The sequence below is a fragment of the Equus quagga genome, chromosome 13, assembly GCF_021613505.1.
Source record: "Equus quagga isolate Etosha38 chromosome 13, UCLA_HA_Equagga_1.0, whole genome shotgun sequence".
Taxonomy (NCBI): Eukaryota; Metazoa; Chordata; class Mammalia; order Perissodactyla; family Equidae; genus Equus; species Equus quagga.
Genome location: NC_060279.1, coordinates 100,757,651 through 100,775,242, shown reverse-complemented (window position 1 = coordinate 100,775,242; position 17,592 = coordinate 100,757,651). Strand labels below are relative to the sequence as shown.

The 17,592-nt window shown below is 54.2% G+C and overlaps 2 protein-coding genes across 4 annotated transcripts; one reads left to right on the top strand and one right to left on the bottom strand.

The window, feature by feature from the left end:
* Positions 1 to 2,976: 2,976 nt before the first annotated feature.
* CAPNS1 (calpain small subunit 1) lies at positions 2,977 to 10,387 on the top strand. Of its 3 annotated transcripts, XM_046681286.1 has the most exons (12): positions 3,041 to 3,160; positions 3,557 to 3,716; positions 4,027 to 4,238; positions 5,134 to 5,167; positions 5,434 to 5,523; positions 5,668 to 5,725; positions 5,823 to 5,887; positions 7,496 to 7,564; positions 7,665 to 7,743; positions 7,890 to 8,006; positions 9,596 to 9,654; positions 9,835 to 10,387. In XM_046681286.1, exons 3-12 carry the CDS (start codon positions 4,045 to 4,047, stop codon positions 9,859 to 9,861), a joined length of 792 nt encoding a protein of 263 aa, XP_046537242.1. In that variant the 5' UTR covers positions 3,041 to 3,160; positions 3,557 to 3,716; positions 4,027 to 4,044; the 3' UTR covers positions 9,862 to 10,387. The 3 variants fall into 3 exon arrangements, with proteins under 3 accessions (XP_046537243.1, XP_046537241.1, XP_046537242.1); XM_046681287.1 differs by lacking the exon at positions 3,557 to 3,716 and having other exon boundaries at positions 2,977 to 3,127; XM_046681285.1 differs by lacking the exon at positions 3,557 to 3,716 and having other exon boundaries at positions 3,008 to 3,160.
* Positions 10,388 to 11,070: 683 nt separating this feature from the next.
* Positions 11,071 to 12,973, bottom strand: LOC124249850 (uncharacterized). The gene is made up of 4 exons (XM_046681319.1): positions 12,650 to 12,973; positions 11,836 to 11,922; positions 11,632 to 11,716; positions 11,071 to 11,184 (listed from the first exon to the last, which is right to left on the bottom strand). The coding sequence occupies exons 1-4, from the start codon at positions 12,956 to 12,958 to the stop codon at positions 11,129 to 11,131; spliced, it is 537 nt and encodes a 178-aa protein (XP_046537275.1). The 5' UTR covers positions 12,959 to 12,973; the 3' UTR covers positions 11,071 to 11,128.
* Positions 12,974 to 17,592: the final 4,619 nt, after the last annotated feature.

The following is a 17,592-nucleotide window of genomic DNA, read 5'->3' as shown; positions in this document are numbered from 1 at the left end:
TTCTGAAATTTTGATGAAAACGTATCCTGGGTGTGTTTAATGCATGTTCTTTGTTCTGAAAAGATCTGAGTCTGTGCTGAAACCCATGCTTCTCCGGAATGCCTTCTAAGGCCTTCCTGGGTTATAATCCTCACTCTGGCTCATAATAAACTCACCCTCATTTTGATTTTTAGGTTGGTTATGGATTATTTGCGTCAACACAAGCATGTGACAAATGGCAAGCAGTAGGACATGCTGGAGTATATGAGGGAGCCATTTGGTGTAAACCTAATTCGGCCTGAACTTGTTTTTCCAAAAGGGCCTGATGTGGCCGTTGAGCACGCATTGTACCTCTGCTCTAGGCATTTGCTGTGTCCCAAAGACAAGAACAAATGGCCTTAACATAAAGAAGCAACATCCCCCCCGTTGGCATTTCCTTAAGGATAAGCATCTCTCCCTAGGCTAGGAATTGGCTGCTATGCTCACCTGTGACCACCCAGCTCTAGACAACAGACCTGCCACCTGCTGTGTCCATCAATCACAGTGCAGGGCAATCTTGTGACTATTGTAAAAGGGACATTTCGATCATATGTGATACATGCTCTTTGACAGTATATAACCCCTCTGCACACCCCACTTCCTCAGTGCCCTTCCCTCCTCAGGGAAAGAAAGCCCAGGCTAAGCTAGTCCTCAGATCTGGCTCATAATAAACTCATGCCAATTTTCATTTATAGATTTATTATGGATTATTTTCATTGACACATGCAGCCGCAAGCCTCATCTAGTTTCAGGAGGAGACAGGGAGGGCTTCCTAGAGGAAGTGACTCCTGAGCTGACACCCAAAGCCCGAGTAGCTACAAAACCAGACGGAAAAAAGTAGAAGGAATGTTCTAGGTAGAGGGCACAGCCCATGCAAAAGCCTGGCAGCCAGCGAGCCCCGGTGAGGGCAGAGCACAGAGGTGCTCAGTCTGGCAGGGTGGGGTGTGGGGAGAAGGGAATCGGATTAGTAATCACCAAAAATATTGGCATCAGCCAAGCCCAGGTTCAGACCTGGTCCTGCCACCCTCTGTGACCTCAGGCAAGTCACCCTGCCTTCAGAGCCTCCATTTTCTCTTCTGTCAGTTCCTGCCTCACAGACAAGATTTGTGTGGCAGTTCCATGGCCAGGCCCCAAACTCTCAACAAGCGTAGCTGCAATTGTGATTTTTGTCTGTTGTGATCCTGTTATTTGAGCTATTATATCAAATATTTCTATTATTTTAGGAGAATATGCATGAGGAGTCAATGCCTCAAGGTACAGGCTAGGGAGTTAAACCTCCGAGTCAGTTTACTTCTTTGTAAAATGGAGATAATATATAGCATCCATCCTATAGGACTGTTATGAGGACATATGAGCTGGTACATGTGACGAGGAAAATAATCCATAAGCAATCTATAAACGAAAATATGGTTGAGTTTATTCTGAGCTAAAATGTGAGAACCATGGTCTGGGGCCTATACCCCCAAAGAGGATGTTTCACATAGGATTGAAATGTCCCTTTTACAATAGTTGCGAGACTGCTCTGTGGCACAGCGATTGATGGACACAGCAGGTAGTAGGTTTGCTGTCTTGGCAGGCACAGCAGGAAGCAAGTCTGTTGTCCTTGAGCTGGGTGATCACAAGTGAGCTGGGTGGTCAAAGGTGAGTTCAGCAATCAGTTCCTAGTCTAAAGAAAGATGCTTATCCCTAAGGAAATGCCAGTGTGGGGGGAAGTTGCATCTTTATCTTAAGGCCATTTGTTCTTGCCATAGGAAATGTTTAAAGCAGATATACAATGCATGCTCAATGGCCATGTCAGGCCCTTTTGGAAAAACAAAGTCAGGCTGAATTAGGTTTACACCAAACGGATTCCTCATATACTCCAATATATCCTCTTGCTTGCCATTTCTATTTGTCACATGTAAAGTCTTAGCAGAGTGCTTGGCAGTTATTCTAATCAGTATTATCTAAAGATGAGCAAGAGTCAACCACCTGAGGAACCCAGGTGGGTTCCAAGAGGATGAACAGCTTGGGTAATAGCTATTATTTACTAAGCGTTTTTGCCTAATTCTGGTATGGGCGGACCCAGCGGGGTGTGGGAACCCTTGTTCCCATTTTACAGATTAGAAAATCATTACCGCAAATCACTGTTTTGGGATTCCACACTTGCTAAGGGGCAGAGCGAGGATTCAAACTCAAGCTTAGCCAGCCTCCAGGGAAGAGGCCCAGGGCCAGACCGCCAGGGAGCCAGTTTAGCCCTGCGAAGTTGGGGGTCGCGTGCAAGTTGGAGGCTGGAACCCAAGAGCAAGAAAAAGGCCTCCAAAGGCGACTCAGTCGCCATTTCCCCCCCGTTTCTGCATTCCCCACCCGACCCACCCCCTGACCTCAGGGACATCCAGCCTCAGAAATCAGGTCGTGGCCAGCGGACTCTTCCTGAGTGCCGGCCCCTCTTTAGAGACTGGAAGACTGAGGCGACACTTGGGTCGGCCTAGGAAAAACGATTCTGGTGACGCTAACTCCGGGTCAAGGCGCGCGCGGGTGGAGGAGGCACTAGGTGGCCTCGTGGGCGGCGAAGTCCTGCCCTGAGTTGGACCGCCACCCGGGCTGCCGCAGGGTCCCGGGAATCTAGCCTGAGTCCCTGCCACAGACCAGGCTCCAGACGCTGTTTGTCGCGACAAGGTTAGGAGAGGGCCCGTGCGCCGAGTCCCCAGTCCCTTTTCAAGAGGACCGAAAACCGCATCGGTGGCCGAGTGGAAGCTGGCTTCGGGGCGAAAAGTCACACCATAACCCTCCGGGGCCACCTCGGAGCTCTCCTGCCCGGGCGCCCCCGGCCGGCCGGGAGAGGCACAGCGGACCTCAGCCCCACTAAATCGGCCCGGGGCTGGAACCCGGAGTGCCGGAAACACTCAGCGCGGCGCGGCGGCTGCTGTATCCAGTTACGAAGGCTGGGTCGGCGCGCGCAGGCGCAGTTCCGATGCCGGCTCTAGGACCGCGCGGACGCCCCCGGGACCCCGCAGTGCCGGATCCGGCCTTTGCAGCCTGAGTCACGGGTCCCGCCCTGTCGAGCCGGACGCAGCTGGAGGCCCGGGAGCGGCGCAGGCGAGCGGAGCCGCGGACTGTGAGCGAGGCGGTGAGCGCCCGGTGCAGACTGCCCCTGCACTCCGTAAGCCCGGCCCTGGCGGCCCCCCGCCCCGACGAGATCCTCAAGTCCCGGTCTCAGGGGTCCCCCAGACCATGATCTCAGATTCGAACGCCCAGACCTGTCTAGCCCTAGTGATCCCGCCCCGGGGATTCCTCCACCCTCCGGCTCAGGATCTAAAATACGAGCCCATGGATTTGAGAGGTACCCCGTAAAATCTGCCCTGGGTGGGGCCTCCAGAACCACGATCCTAGCTAGATCCGTGCTCCCGGTTGTAATGGGACTCCGTTATCCTGGGCCCCGGGGTTCACACCCACAACCTTAGACCTGACCCCATAAACCCAGTGGAACACCGTAATCCTGCTGCTGGGAGGATCTAAACCCTCAATTCCATTCTGGATTTTCTAAACCCTGCCCCAGGGGCCTCCTGGTGGAGAATCTCTGATCCGCGCCCCTGACCCACCCAACACCCAAGTCCAGTTTTGGGGCTCTGGATCTCAGACTCGAGCGCCCAAACACGTCAAGGATGCCTTCCACCAACTTGGGGCCCCCATCTTGAGAACTCGCCCGGACCTGGACGGTATCTGGTGCTTAAAATGATGCCTATGCGTGGACTCCATCTAGGGGCCCTCAAACCAGAGGGGCACCCTTTGGACTGGAGGGGGTTTCAAACCTTATCCTCCGTCCCTATCCCACCCACCCGAGAACCGTCCTCCCCCTGAAGCCCAGACACTATCCCGAATGGACCTTCAAGCCCCAGCCCGAGGCCGGGTCCCCGCCCAGAGGCCTCATATTACTCTCCCACGTCCAGCTGCCAGAAATGCGTGTTTTTGTGGGGAGGGGGCGGGCTCAGGGGCGAGGCGGCCACCTGACCCCTTTTTCCCCCTCAGGGATATTGAGTCGCAGCCATGTTCCTGGTTAACTCGTTCCTGAAGGGCGGCGGCGGCGGCGGGGGAGGCGGGGGCCTGGGCGGGGGCCTGGGGAATGTGCTCGGAGGCCTGATCAGCGGCGGCGGCGGAGGCGGTGGCGGTGGTGGTGGCGGCGGCGGCGGTGGCGGCGGAACTGCCATGCGCATCCTGGGCGGGGTCATTAGCGCCATCAGGTAAGGCGGGGCCTGAGGAGGGGCGGGGCCTGGCGGAGGAGGCATGTCCAGCGAGCATAGAGTGGGGTAACCTGGAGGCTGACCTGGAGCCCTCCTTAGGCTGGGCGGGCCTGGGCTGGGAGACGGCCTTGAGGGGCGGGCCGTACTGAGGCTGATGGCAGCTCCCAGGGGCGGGGCCTGACCTGGGCGCAGTCAGACCGTTGAGGGGACCCGGGAGGTGGGGCTTCCTCGGGCTGGGCGCGGCCTGCTTTCAGTTCCTGGAGACGAACGTTAGGGGGGCCGTGCCAACGAGACTGGGTGTCCCTTCCCGGGGGCGAGGCTTGTTTTGTGGGCGCGGCCTGGCGGTCCTAGGTGGGTCCATGAGGAGGTGGGCCCACAAGAGGTCGAAGCCTAGTGGGATGAGGGACATGGCCTTGGGCTGGGCCTGGCCAGGAACTGGCTAGATAGAAAGATGCCGTGGTGGAGGTAGGACAGCTTGTCGGTAGGGGCCTGGTTAGCCTTGGCCTCTGAACAGTGATCCCTCGACCGGGCGAGAACTCATGGAGCTGGGCTGGACTCTTTGAAGACACAGGCTTTCCGTTCAGGAAGCTGTGGTGATGGAGCAGGTTCCTAGACAGGTGGGACCTGAAGAGGGTGGGGCCCTGGGGGGCTGGGTCTGTTGAGGAATCTGCCATGGGGGGTATGCCCTGGCAGGAGAGGGACCTCCCGTGGGGGCAGGCCTGTGGGTTTCCTCGCTGCGTAACCAGGGTGGCAAGGATAGGGACAGGTGAGGACAAGGACAGATGAGGCAGGCGGAGGGAGCAGGTCGGCAGAGTGGCGGGTTGGGGCGTTGGGGCTGTCACCGCCTGTCGTTGGCCCTGCCCCCTGGCGCTGACTCCCCTCTGTTTCCCTTCAGCGAGGCGGCTGCGCAGTACAACCCAGAGCCCCCGGTAAGCCGCCCTCCACAACCGGAGACCTTTCTTCTCACTCCAAGGCCCCTTCCAGCATCCTTGTCCCTTTGGAGAAGCCCCACCTCCTCCCTCTTTCGCTTTTATTAAGTCTCTCCCTTGTCATATCTCAGACTTAGCTATACCCACTCCCTGTTCACTGACCACCTCTCCTCTTTGATCACTCAGGCCCCAGCCCACTCTGACTTTCCCACCCAGGTCCCAGGTCCCCCTCCCCCTACCTGCTATGAGATCTCCTCCCTCTGCAGCCCCCACGCACCCATTACTCCAACATCGAGGCCAATGAGAGCGAGGAGGTCCGCCAGTTCCGGAGGCTCTTTGCCCAGCTGGCTGGAGATGTAAGTAACCCGGGCCCCCAGGCCTGTGCTGACCCTTCCCTGCCTTCCCCTGGGCTGCCCTCACACACACTCGACCATGGCAATCCCAAAGTTCCCATCCTCCTTCATGACACGCCCGGACGCATCTCTTACTTCTCCCCGCAGGACATGGAGGTCAGTCCCACAGAACTCATGAACATTCTCAACAAGATCGTGACCCGACGTGAGTGATTGGGATCAACACAAAGGGACGGTTTAGAGTTATGGTGGCCGGGGTGGCTGTGACCTCTGGCCTCTGACCTTCAACCTGTTCCCCACAGACCCTGATCTGAAGACTGATGGCTTTGGCATTGACACGTGCCGCAGCATGGTGGCCGTGATGGATGTATCCTTGGGGGCAGTCTGGCAGTGGGCCTTGGGGGAAGAGGGAATTTTCTGAGAGCGTGACTGGGACAGCCGGGATGTAGCTTCCATACCTACCGGGGTGGACATGCATACCTAAGAACACACGCCCGCCTATGGACATGTGGCAATAAGTAGTAACATCAGCTGTCAGCGCTGGCACTTCGCTTCCCTCTACTTCACAGCCACCCTGTTAGGCACAAGTGTTGTACTCCAGTTAAAGGTGAAGAAAGACTCACAGAGAGGCAAACATTTGTCTGAAGTTAGAAATAAAGAATGAGTGGCAGGATAGGAATTTGGACTCGGGTCTTTTGGGCTTGTGAACCCAAGCTTATAACTGCCGTAGGTATGCGATGCACGTTTCCACGGGCACACCCATATACATACAGATGTGCAGGCACGTGGTCAGGGACATACATGTATATTTGCACATGGGCCAGTCATTAGCTGATCTTGGGGACGTGCACACTCCGCACAGAGGGCAGTGCAGACACATGCATATGTACGTGTCATGTGATCACATACGTGTGGTGCAAAGGGTTAAACAATTCCGGCTCTGGCCCTTAACAAGGTTACCGAGCCTCTCTGTGCCTCAGTTTGCCTGTCTGTAAGATGGGGTGAATGATAATGATGATACTAAATTGGAGCTACATGCAAAAGTTTTAGCACGGTGCCTACGAGTACACAGGAAGTGGTCTGTATGCGTTAGCTGTTACTGTGATCTTACTCCGTAGATCTTTCAGCTCTGAATCTGTTTCTTTCTCTGTCACTGGGGAATAATAGTGGTGGGGCTGGTGTTTGAGGATTTAGGGAGAAAAGTTAGGGAGAAAAGTTCTTGAGGAGCTTAGCACCATCTCGCATGTCCTAGGTAACTTGATAAGTCTTGGCTATTGTTGCTGTTTACCGAGAATTTATCAGATGCCAGCCCCTGACCTACAGGCTTTGTACCAGTGTCTCATTCAGTTTCTACCACACCCAGCAGGTATTTACTCTCATCACCTTATTTCCTTAGATTTCTAAGAGACCCTCCTTTTTTACATGTCCTAACATTTATGAAATTGAGGAATTAGCAACTATTTTCAGGTGAGGAATTTGTAGTTTGGAGAAGTTCAATATAATTCCCCATGGTTATGTTTAAAGAGTCTTTTTTTTAGAAATATAAACTATGGATAAAAACAAAAATAGGGGCTGGCCCAGTGGCGCAGCGGTTAAGTTCGCACCTTCTGTTTTGGTGGCCCGGGGTTCGCTGGTTCGGATCCCAGGTGCTGACCTATGCACCACTTGTCAAGCCATGCTGTGGCAGGTGTCTCACATATAAAGTAGAGGAAGATGGGCACAGATGTCACCTCAGGGCCAGTCTTCCTCAGCAAAAAGAGGATTGGCGGCAGATGTTAGCTCAGGGCTAATCTTCCTCAGAAAAAAAGATAAAAAAATAAAGGCGTACCTAAGGTGACATGACTAGGGTGGGACGGGAGATGAGGTTGTAGTCCAGGTTCCCCCGCTGGGCCGTGATAATCGTCAGGTACACAGTGTGCACAGTGCACGCGTCCGGGCACAGCCGTTACGCTGGTCTTAACCACCCTCCCACCAGAGCGACACGACAGGCAAGCTGGGCTTCGAGGAATTCAAGTACTTGTGGAACAACATCAAAAAGTGGCAGGTGCGTGGCGACCTCAAACTCCAAGCACAAAGACACCTAAGCCATGGAGATGCCATGCCCCACGGCGCTCAGTTGAACCCTGACCTTCCTGTCCCCACAGGCCATCTACAAACAGTTTGACATGGACCGTTCGGGGACCATCGGCAGCAGTGAACTCCCAGGGGCCTTTCAGGCAGCAGGTATGGCTGGCAGGGCCTTGGTGGGGCTGGGGTGGGACTCACGAGGCAGCTGCCGCTGAGCTGGTCTGAGCCTGAATCCTGGGAGCGGGGCTGAGAGTGGGTCGGGCCATGTGGCTCCCACACCTGAGAGATGGAACCATTCTCAGGGTTCCACCTGAACGAGCATCTCTACAACATGATCATCCGACGCTATTCGGATGAAGGAGGGAACATGGATTTTGACAACTTCATCAGCTGCCTGGTCAGGATGGACGCCATGTTCCGTGAGTGATACCCCAGCTCTCTTCTGGGCGGGATTGCTTCAAGCTCCATCGGCCAAGGTCTCCTCTGAGCCTGGCCCTGAGGTGGGCCATGCTAGGGGCACGGCAGGGACCAAAACCGCCCAGTTCTTGCCCTCACATTGCTCACAGTCCAGTGGAGGAGAGGCAACTCACCAGACGGGGACAGCTCAGAATGGTTATGCTGGGACTGGGGATGCCTGGGCAGAGCGATGGGGCCGTGGGGGGAAGCTCAGGGCACAGTGGGCTTCGTGTGACTGGGGAAGCTCCAATGGCTATTCCAACTTTACGAGGCACCTGATGCGGCCTGCGGGCTTCCTGGAGGAGGGCACCTGTGAGTTGAGACCTGAGGGATGAGGAGTGAGCCCAGTGAGAGGCTGGGGATGGGTGTTGCGGTGGGAACAGCCTGTGCGAAGCCTAGAAAGGAAAGAGAGGATGGTGCTTTGGGTGTTTTCAGTTGGACTCAGTTCAGAGTGCCGAAGGGGGGGAGGATGGGGAGACAAGGCTAGGAGGGGTCCATAGGGGCTGGCTCGTGAGGGCCCTTAGGAACATTAATGCACTGAAGCCTAAGACCGCCCTGAGAGGTGGGAATTCTTGCCCCCATTTTATGGAGGAGAAAACGAGAGTTCAAGGAGGCAAAATGGCTTGCTCACAGTCGCTCAGCTGGGAAGTTGCAAAGCCAGAGTTTGGATTCGGATCTGAGAGAGTTGAGTGAAACGAGACCAAGAGCAATGGGCATGGTCAGGCTAGGCAGGGCTGTGAATGCCAAGTTCAGGGTGTTCAGACACTACTGGGGCAATGGAGAGCCAGAGCAGGTTCTAGTCAGGGGAGGGACAGGGTCAGGTTTGGCTTTAGGAAGACCCTGGCCTCCTGAGAGCCCAGGGAGGACAATGCATTTAAGAGCACGGGTAGAGGAAAAGGGCAGGTATGTCAGAGACGGGAAGGGAAGGTGGGAGTGGACAACAGGGCAGATGATGCCAAGTCATGTATGAGAAGAGAAGGCCCAAGAAATGGCCATTGGATTTCCCAGCAAGAGGGCCAGTGGTCACTGTAGCACGTGCAGGGTCCGGGCCTCGTGTGTGTGGACCCATGAGGGTGGGAGCTGAGTGCTGAGAGAGGAAGTGGACCTTGGGCCCCTGTTTGCCTCAGTCTGCCTGTGGGTGGGGCGCCTGGAGTCGCCTTTCAGAGCAGGCAGGGGGCCCGCAGAGCCTCCTTGCAGGAGCCTGGCTAGGCTGGGACTGGAGGGCCCAGGGGAGTGGGAGGCAGGCCGTGGGCAGAGGGTGACCAGGGCGCAGGTCGGTATTTGGAGGCCGTCGTTGAGGTGGGGACAGCCTGGCTTCCAGTCCCGGTCCTCTCCTTTCTCGCTGTGTGACCTGGGGCACATCACTTCACTTCTAAAATGACACATCTCACAGAACAGCATTAAATGAGTTCGCATGTGGCAAGCACTTTACACAGTGCTGGGCACAGAGCAGGTACTCAGTAAAGGACTAGCTGTTGGTACTGCCGTCCTATATGTTAGTATATTTTTATCCTAAAAGCCAAATCCCCCCAACCCTCCCCCTTTCCTCTAGGTGCCTTCAAATCTCTTGACAAAGATGGCAGTGGACAAATCCAGGTGAACATCCAGGAGGTAAGAACCCCCATCCTGGCATGTGGGTGCCTAGCAGGGGAGCCGCCCCTCAGCCCTGTGTACCTGCCCTGAGCTTGGGCTCCCTCCCCCATCTTCCCAGCAGCCCCCGGGGGAGGGCCGAAAGGGCGCCTGCTCTCCTCAGTTCCCCGCTCCTCACTCTCTGTGCCTTCCTGTCCCCAGTGGCTGCAGCTGACTATGTATTCCTGAAGGGGAACCCCGGACCTGCCCCCCGTCGCCTCGCTGGAGGAGTCGCCTTGGACTCTGCAGTCTCTCCCAGGGCTCATCCTGTCTGCGGTCTTGTCTTCATGGGTCCTGCGCACCCACAGGCCTTTCCCTTCTCCCAGCCCTTGGCACCTGGCTTCTCCGTCAAGAGCCAGGGTCCAACCTGCGCCAACCTGCCCTGCCCCAAGTTACCCCTGGCTCTGAGACACCTAACACGCCCTGCCCCGAGAGTCACCCTACCCCAGCACACCCATCTCACACCCGCTCCATCAGCCCTCTCGGGCACCTGTGCCAAGCCAGCACTTGTGTTGCTTCCATGCCCCAAGGACCCTTCTCTCAGTCCTGAGACTGTCACTCCAGTCCCTACACGCCCTGGCACACCCATTCATGGTTACCACCCAGGCAGCCAACTCCAGGCCGTAACAGGCCCGCACACCCCAGTGCCTTTGTATTCTGCTCCAGCCTGCCAGGCCCAGGAGGAAATAAATGCACCCCAGTTGCTGCTGTCTCAGATCTGCTTCCTGTTCTGAGAGTTGAGGGGTGGCTCAGGCTCTGTCTGGGGCAGAGGGAGTCAGGGTCCTGGGGGGTGGAGGGGTGGGGGCGCTTTTATCAGTCTCCACAACTACCCCCAGGGCTGGATCTGCATGTCTCCTAGTCCTTTTCTTGTCTTTTCTTCTCATACTGGATCCCAGTTGAGCTGTAGCCTGGTTCTCGCTGAGACCCCTCACAGATCCTGTGGAGGGTGACTGGGACCCAGAAGCCCAGGCGATCTCTGCTTCTGCTGCAGGACCCAGGCTGGTGGAAGGTCTCAGTGCCACCCCTGGCTCTGTTCCCCAAGGCCATGTTTGCCCCCCTCTTGGCTTGTGGGCTCCAGTGAGTCTGTCCTGCTGTGCCTCTCAGCATCTTCCTTCCCACCCTCGGGCCTCTGCAAGGAGAGGGGCTGCCATCCTATGCTATGGAGCCCCTGTCCCATTCAAAGTTACCGCCCGGGGGGGCCATTTGGGGCTCCCCAACCCCTCTTGGAGGGCTGAGAAGCAGTGACATAGGAATAGCCCTGGCCTAGCATGTGGGACTCAGGGCCTGGGGTGATGGGCTGTCCATGGGGCAGAGATCCCTTGTTAATAGGAAGACAGGCTGGGGGGTGGGCATGGACACACACAGGTGCACACACACAGAGGTCAGGGCTGGGCCGGGTTCCCCAAGAAGCAACACGTTTATTGATACTGTTTCAGGTCCTGTAGGCTTCTTGGTCTCACTTCTTGTGGGGGAAGGAGGCCCAGCCAAGGCAGTACAGGCTGTAGGCGGTGCCTAGGAGGGAGAGTGGGGGATACAGAATGACACTAGCCTCCCTGAACCCCATCTGGGGCTTTTAAACCCCTCTGCGGACTCCCCGGTCACCAGCCTGGATCCCAGCCCCAGTTCAGGCTCCAGCTCCTTCCCCAAACTGCACTTCAGGTGAGGGGAGATCTCCAGGCCTTGATCCAGACCAGGCTTCCAGCTTTCTCCCCACCTCCCGCCTGGGTCCCAGATCCCATCCTGGGACGGGGGGGCCTAGGCCCTAGGGTGCTCCCTCCCTATATGCCTGCCCGGACTCCAGTACCATCCCCAAACCTGGCCCCTCAGAACCCAAGCCCCTCCCTAAGCGCCAGCCCAGATGCCGGGCAGGCCTCTCCCCAAACCGCAGCCCGGAACCGCCCCTGCACTCCAGCTCGACCCGCCCGCCCCGGGCTCAGGCCGCGCCGGCCCCGCACTCACCGCCCAGACACAGCCCCATGGTCACTCGGTACAGGATGTTATCGGTTGCCCCGCCCTTCAAGTGCACCGGGAGGTCATTGTCCGCCTGCAGTTGGGGTCGTCCGATGAGAAGCGGGCGTCGGCTGCTATGTAGACTGCTCCCGCCTCCCCCGCCTCACCCGCCTCGGCCCGGGTCTTCCCCTCGCCCCGCCCCGCCCCGCCCACCTGGAAGAGTTTCTGTTTCTCGGCCACTCGGTTCTCGAAGCGGTTCCGGGCGGTTGAGCTGAAGGAGCGGACCAGCGCCGGGGAGACCTGGAGGGAGCGGGTCGGGGGGATTGGAGGCAGCCAGAGAGGCGTCCCGAAGTGGGTCCTGCTGGGGGCGGGGGGCGGGGGGCGGGCTCTCTGGGGCCCGGACGTGGGGACGGTCCTATTCCCGGGCAGTGAGTGTCTCAAAGCCAAGATCCGAACTGCCAGCACGAGTGGGGGAGGGGATCCTGTCAAGAAAGGCCCAGAAGAAGGGGACTCGCGCCTAGAGGGTCTAGCATGGAGGTTGCCAGGCTGTTTAGAGGGTCCTGGAAGGGGAGCGGAGCCAGAAGGGAGATTCATGATCTGCGGGTCCAAGTCCCGAGATGCTTTTGCGGGGAGGGTTTCCTGGATTAATGGGAGAAGCTCAGGTCCCAGTCAAGTCGGGACTGGACCCGGGGTACCTGATGGGGTTTACGGGCTGCCAAAGAAGTCCGGGGGACCTGAAGGGGTGTAAAGTTGCCAGTTCCTAGGTCCCAAGGTGTTAAGGGAGCCCAGGATGAAGGGAAGAAGTTCAAACCCGGGGCTTTGGGCTATGTTAGGTGTCCCCGGCGGTCTCAGAAGCTATTGCATTGGGAGGTGAGGGTTCGGGGTCCCAGGCCATTTGAGAGGGAGTCCCGAATCCTGCAGGGGGCTCGCGTTCCAAGGCCCCAGATTCCGAGACGTTTAGGGAGTCTCGTATTGCGGCGAGGGCTTCCAAATTGGGGGCCCCGGCCCGACCCATGGGGACCCTCACCCGCAGGGCCCTCATTCTGCGTCCTTCTCTTCGGCCGGAGTCACCTCCCCTCTCCACCCAAGGACATACAGTGTCCTCCCCTCCCGGGGAATCCCAGGCCACGCCCCCGGCGCGCCGCACCGCAGCCCTGTCCCCGGCCCGGGGTGGGAAGCCGGACAAATCCGGCGACCAGATTCGGATTCGTCCAATAGGCTCCCGGAGAAGATGCTCCGACCCCTCCCCCGCGCCAAACGGTTGGAGCACCCATGTGCTAATCCTCGGAATTTCTATTGGTCCGAGTGGAGAGGAAAGCGGTACCAGGGGATACATTTTTGGTTTGTTTCTGCGGAGATAGCCTCGTGGGACAAGTGCAACTCCTCCCCCACCACGGTGCCCCGTACCTGTCCCTACCCGCGTGGGTATTGGAGAACGCGAGAGAGCTCAGACAAACGGGGGTTCGAACTCCTTGTTCTATCTACATCGACTGATTGCACCTCTGAGCCTTAGTTCCCGTATCTGTAACCTGGGGGTAAGTGAGGATCTTCCTCAAAGGTTTGCTGAGAGCATTTAATGAGCTCATCTGAGAACATAACTGAGGTAATAACTATGCACGGTTATTGCATATAACTGCTGTACAGTTATTGCATAACCGTGCCAATAACTATTGCACAGAAACAAATAAGAGCCGTTATTTTTACTATTTTCTAGCGGTAAGATTCATATATCAAATATTTTTATATTGTCGATGCAAATAAGCCCTAATTAATCTATAAATCAAAATTGGGGTGAGTTTATTATAAGCCAAGTTTGAAGACTATAGCGTGGGGCCTTCCTTCCATGAAGACTCAGTCATGGGGACGGCCCCAAATTCTGTCTGATTCTAATGTGCAGCCAGGGTTGAGCACAGTTGCCCTGATGGTTTTAGCCACTGGTGATGACCCTAGTCTTAAAGGTTTTAGAACAGTTTTTTTTTCTTTTCTTCTTCTCCCCAGAGCCCCCCAGTACATAGTTGTGTATTCTAGTTGTAGGTCCTTCCACTTCTACCGTGTGGGACCCCGGCTCAGCATGGCTTGATGAGTGGTGCTAGGGCTGCACCCAGGACCCAAACCAGGTCCTGGCGAAACCCTGGGCCACAGAAGCAGAGCACGCAAACTTAACCACTTGGCCACGGGGCAGCCCCTAAAAGGTTTTAACAATCTCCTTTAAAAGGGGCTCTTATAACAATTAAATTCCCTTAATAGTTTCAAACTATGCTTGTAAATTTCATGTTAGATTTTTCCGTTTAAGAGCCACAGTAGGCTAAGTTAACAGAGACATCTTTCCTCAGTACTTGACATAAGTTTTATGAATCTGTTAACCTGAAAATAAGGAGCCAAAATGACAGGCAGAGAGGCATTTCGGATCAAAGAATTGCAACTGGGGAGCCCAGATCCAGGTAGCAACCCAAATAGTGTCCCACTAGGGAGCAAAAGTCAGGGGCTTTTATAGACAAAGAAGAGAGGCTTGCATTACGGAGAATGTTCATTGGGGTTAGCTCAGAAAGCTAATTTTGGCTAAACATAACTGCTTGCTCTGGCTGCTAGAGGAAGGCAAACGTCTGTCACTGTGAGAAGCTGCAGGATTCTTGCAGCATTACTCAGTTCAAAAGGTCATGTTCTCCTGGATGAGGACATGCATGAGACCCATTTTCTTAATGGCTTCCTGGCTCCCCCCTTTTTTTTGGGGGGGTGAGGAAGACTGTAGCTAACATCTGTGCCAACCTTCCTCTATATTTTATGTGGGGCCCTGCCACAGCATGGCTTGATGACCCGTGCTAGGTCCACACCCAGGATCCAAACTGGTGAACCCCAGGCTGCTAAGCAAAGTGCTCAAACTTAACCACTACACCACCTGGCCAGCCCTCCATTTTAATGCCCTTAGACATAAATGACTTCATTTTGTTTCACATTTCACATATCTAAAATTACAAATTTATAAATGTGGCAAAACTTATATTTGATTAATTGTTCCAATAGTGTACATAAACAGTAATATTTCAGCTAAAAGTAAGTCTTAGTCATTAACTGAATTCCACATTTTAAATCAAAATTACAAGATTGACCTGTTATTTGAACAGGCCAATTTATCTTAGATATTATGAATATTTAAAATATTAAATATTCAGATTCCCCAATACAAAAAAAGTTAATACCATGGTTTTGACCATCTGAAGTATTTCTTTACTTAATTTTACTTAATATTTCTATACTTAAATTTTATTAATCAATTCAAAAATTTCCCAAGTTGAGACAATGCTTACCCACATTTTAAGATGATCAATACCATACTAGCAATTGTCATCAGAGAAATGCAAATTAAAACCACAATGAAACATCACTACATGCCTAATGGATGGCCAAAATTAAAAAGACTGACCATACCAAATGCTGGTGAGGATGTGGGACAATTGTAACTCTCATACATTGCTGGTGAAAACGCAGAATGGTACACCCGCTGTGGCAGTCTGGGACCAATCAGGAAATAGAAATCCCTCACTAGGTTAAACAGGGAAGTTCAATATAAAGAATGATTAACTGTGATAAAGGAGTAACTCTATATGGTACCTTACGTTGAAAGAAGGTACCCAAGGAAGGAGAAATGTGCGGGAGTTTAGACCTTGTTGGAGAAGATGTGGTTTTGTCACTGACAAATTGCCCAGAGAAACTCAAGAGAAGTTTTGGAAGCATTTAGCTGTTTTTCCAAATTGTTTTTTCTTTTTTGTTATGTTAAGAGATGCAATTACCAACCACCCTGAACGTGTCCAAACCCCAGGGCAAGAGCAACACCGTGCGCAGATGGGCCGAAAAGTGCCTAAGAGTAAACCTTATTACCGTAACACGTCATGTACGTGGAAGCACGTTTTCTGACTGAGCCTCTGCAAAGGAATGCCCACCTCTCCCTTTTGAATAGTCATTCCCCATCCGAAATAAATGCCCCCGCTGTCCTGTGCTCAGGGAAACGAGCCCACAGGGAAATTATTTCCCAAAGCCATGGGTGGGCTCGTTATTTACAGCAAATAAACTTTACTTTGTGTGACAAGTCCTTCTGGTGGAGGCTCTGATTTTCAGCTCACCAAGAGGCGGACCCACTTTGGTTTTGTAACAGTTTGGTCACTGGGTAGCAGTGAAGTTCGCTGGTTTAGCCAGGCTGGATGTGGCCTGGAGTTGCTGGACGGATAGGCAAGCTCCTGGAGAGCAGGCAGGGGAGCAGCAATCGGCAGCCAGGGGAGTGGGTCTGCGGTGGGAGTCCGGTGCTGGCAGGGACAGAGGCCTGCAGGGCACGAGGGTCATGGGGGTGGGGCAGCATCTGCAGGAGGAATGACTGCGTGGTGTATGACCCTCTGGACCACAGGAGGCTAGGGGCAGGCCACAGAGGGCTTGCCAAGGGAATTCAGCAGGTGGCTGCATGCAGGATGTGAGGGGGCTTCTGAGGGAGTCTGGGTAGGCAGCTGTGGGAAGATGATTGCCAGGCTGAGGTTGGGGCAGGTTCTGTGGGAAGTCCTCACACCCATGCCACCGACCAACCCGGACTGTGCCCCTGCCTGCGCTGGAAATTGCCGGAAGCCTCTGCATCCTGCAGTGTCCCTCCAGTACCCTCTACTGAGAAAGCTTGACAGTGTGCTGTCTTTAGAGGAGAAAAGCTTGGGAATTCTGTGGTTTATCACAGAGCATGTATTGAAGGGTGCGTTCAGAGCTGAGAGGTAGCAGATAGCTGACACCGTCTACCTCTTTGGCTACTCAGCTTTCATACGCACCCGTCTACACACGCTTGAACTCCCTAACAACAATGAAACAACTCTGTATGTTTCCCTATCCTTCTTACCCGTGAAGAAGTTTTACTGTGCCCCAGAGAAGACCCACGGTCCCAGCAGTCACACCCCACCACAGGCTGTATTAATGACTCCTCAGATTCAGTCACAGTCTGACTGACTATTCTGTACCTACAGACTGCATTGTAAAGTTCGCCTCTGATAATAACTCATGTGTAAAATTGAAAAAAAAAAAGAGGAGAAAGAAGAGAATGGTTAGTTTATACATAGAAACACCTGCATGTAACAAGTAGAGGAAATAAGTCCCCCTTTCTGTAATTGGTCAGGAGGTCATAAGTGATGTCTGCTGCTTCCTTTTTTTTTTTTTTTTAATACTTTGTCTTTTATTTTATTTCTTTTTGTTTGTTGAGGAAGATTAGTCCTGAGCTAACATCTATGGCCAATCCTCCTCTTTTTTGCTGAAGAAGGCTGGCCCTGAGCCGACATCCATGCCCATCTTCCTCTACTTTATATGTGGGATGCCTACTACAGCATGGCTTTTGCCAAGCAGTGCCATGGCTGCACCCAGGATCCGAACTGGCGAACCCCGGGCCGCTGAAGCAGAACGTGCATACTTAACCGATGCGCCACCGGGCTGGCGCCAACTGCTGCTTCCTTCTTTAATTACCCCTTCCATAGTTCCAGTGGCCTCAGCCACAACCTCAACTGCTCTGGGTTCTTTACGTGGTAGAGTTGACCCAAACCTTCATTCCCAAAGGATTCGAGCCCTCAAGCATCCTGCTTTTTTTCAATTGTAGTTTTACACTAACCTTTACTATTGGGCATGGAAGTACCCAGAGAGTCCTCTGGGTTCCAAAGTCTTCCTTGCCTTCGTCGTGTAGAAGTAACCCAATTTCTCCTGGGTAATTTGGATCAGTTGCTTCAGCCAATAGATTAGCCAGCCCCCCTTTTTGCTTGTTGGTTCAGTGGAATAAGGTCCTAAAATGTCCGGATGGGAGTCTTATCTCTCAACTCAGGGGATCCGTTGTCCCCCTTAGTGGAAGCATTCCTCCCCATGGGGACTAAGATCTCTACAGCCTCCAACCTCAAAGTTGTCGAGGAGAGAAGCAAGCATTCTTCAAGTGAGTTATTGGGTATAATAGTGAGGGAGCCATTC

Coding starts and splice junctions, on each gene's coding strand:
- CAPNS1 (XM_046681287.1), top strand. CDS start 4,045: ATGTTCCTGGTTAACTCGTTCCTGAAGGGCGGCGGCGGCGGCGGGGGA. Junction 5,524..5,667: donor TTGCCCAGCTGGCTGGAGAT/GTAAGTAACCCG, acceptor TTCTCCCCGCAG/GACATGGAGGTCAGTCCCAC. Junction 7,565..7,664: donor ACAACATCAAAAAGTGGCAG/GTGCGTGGCGAC, acceptor CTGTCCCCACAG/GCCATCTACAAACAGTTTGA.
- LOC124249850 (XM_046681319.1), bottom strand. CDS start 12,958: ATGTATCCCCTGGTACCGCTTTCCTCTCCACTCGGACCAATAGAAATT. Junction 11,923..12,649: donor GCAGAATGAGGGCCCTGCGG/GTGAGGGTCCCC, acceptor CGCTCCCTCCAG/GTCTCCCCGGCGCTGGTCCG. Junction 11,185..11,631: donor CATGGGGCTGTGTCTGGGCG/GTGAGTGCGGGG, acceptor TCTCCCTCCTAG/GCACCGCCTACAGCCTGTAC.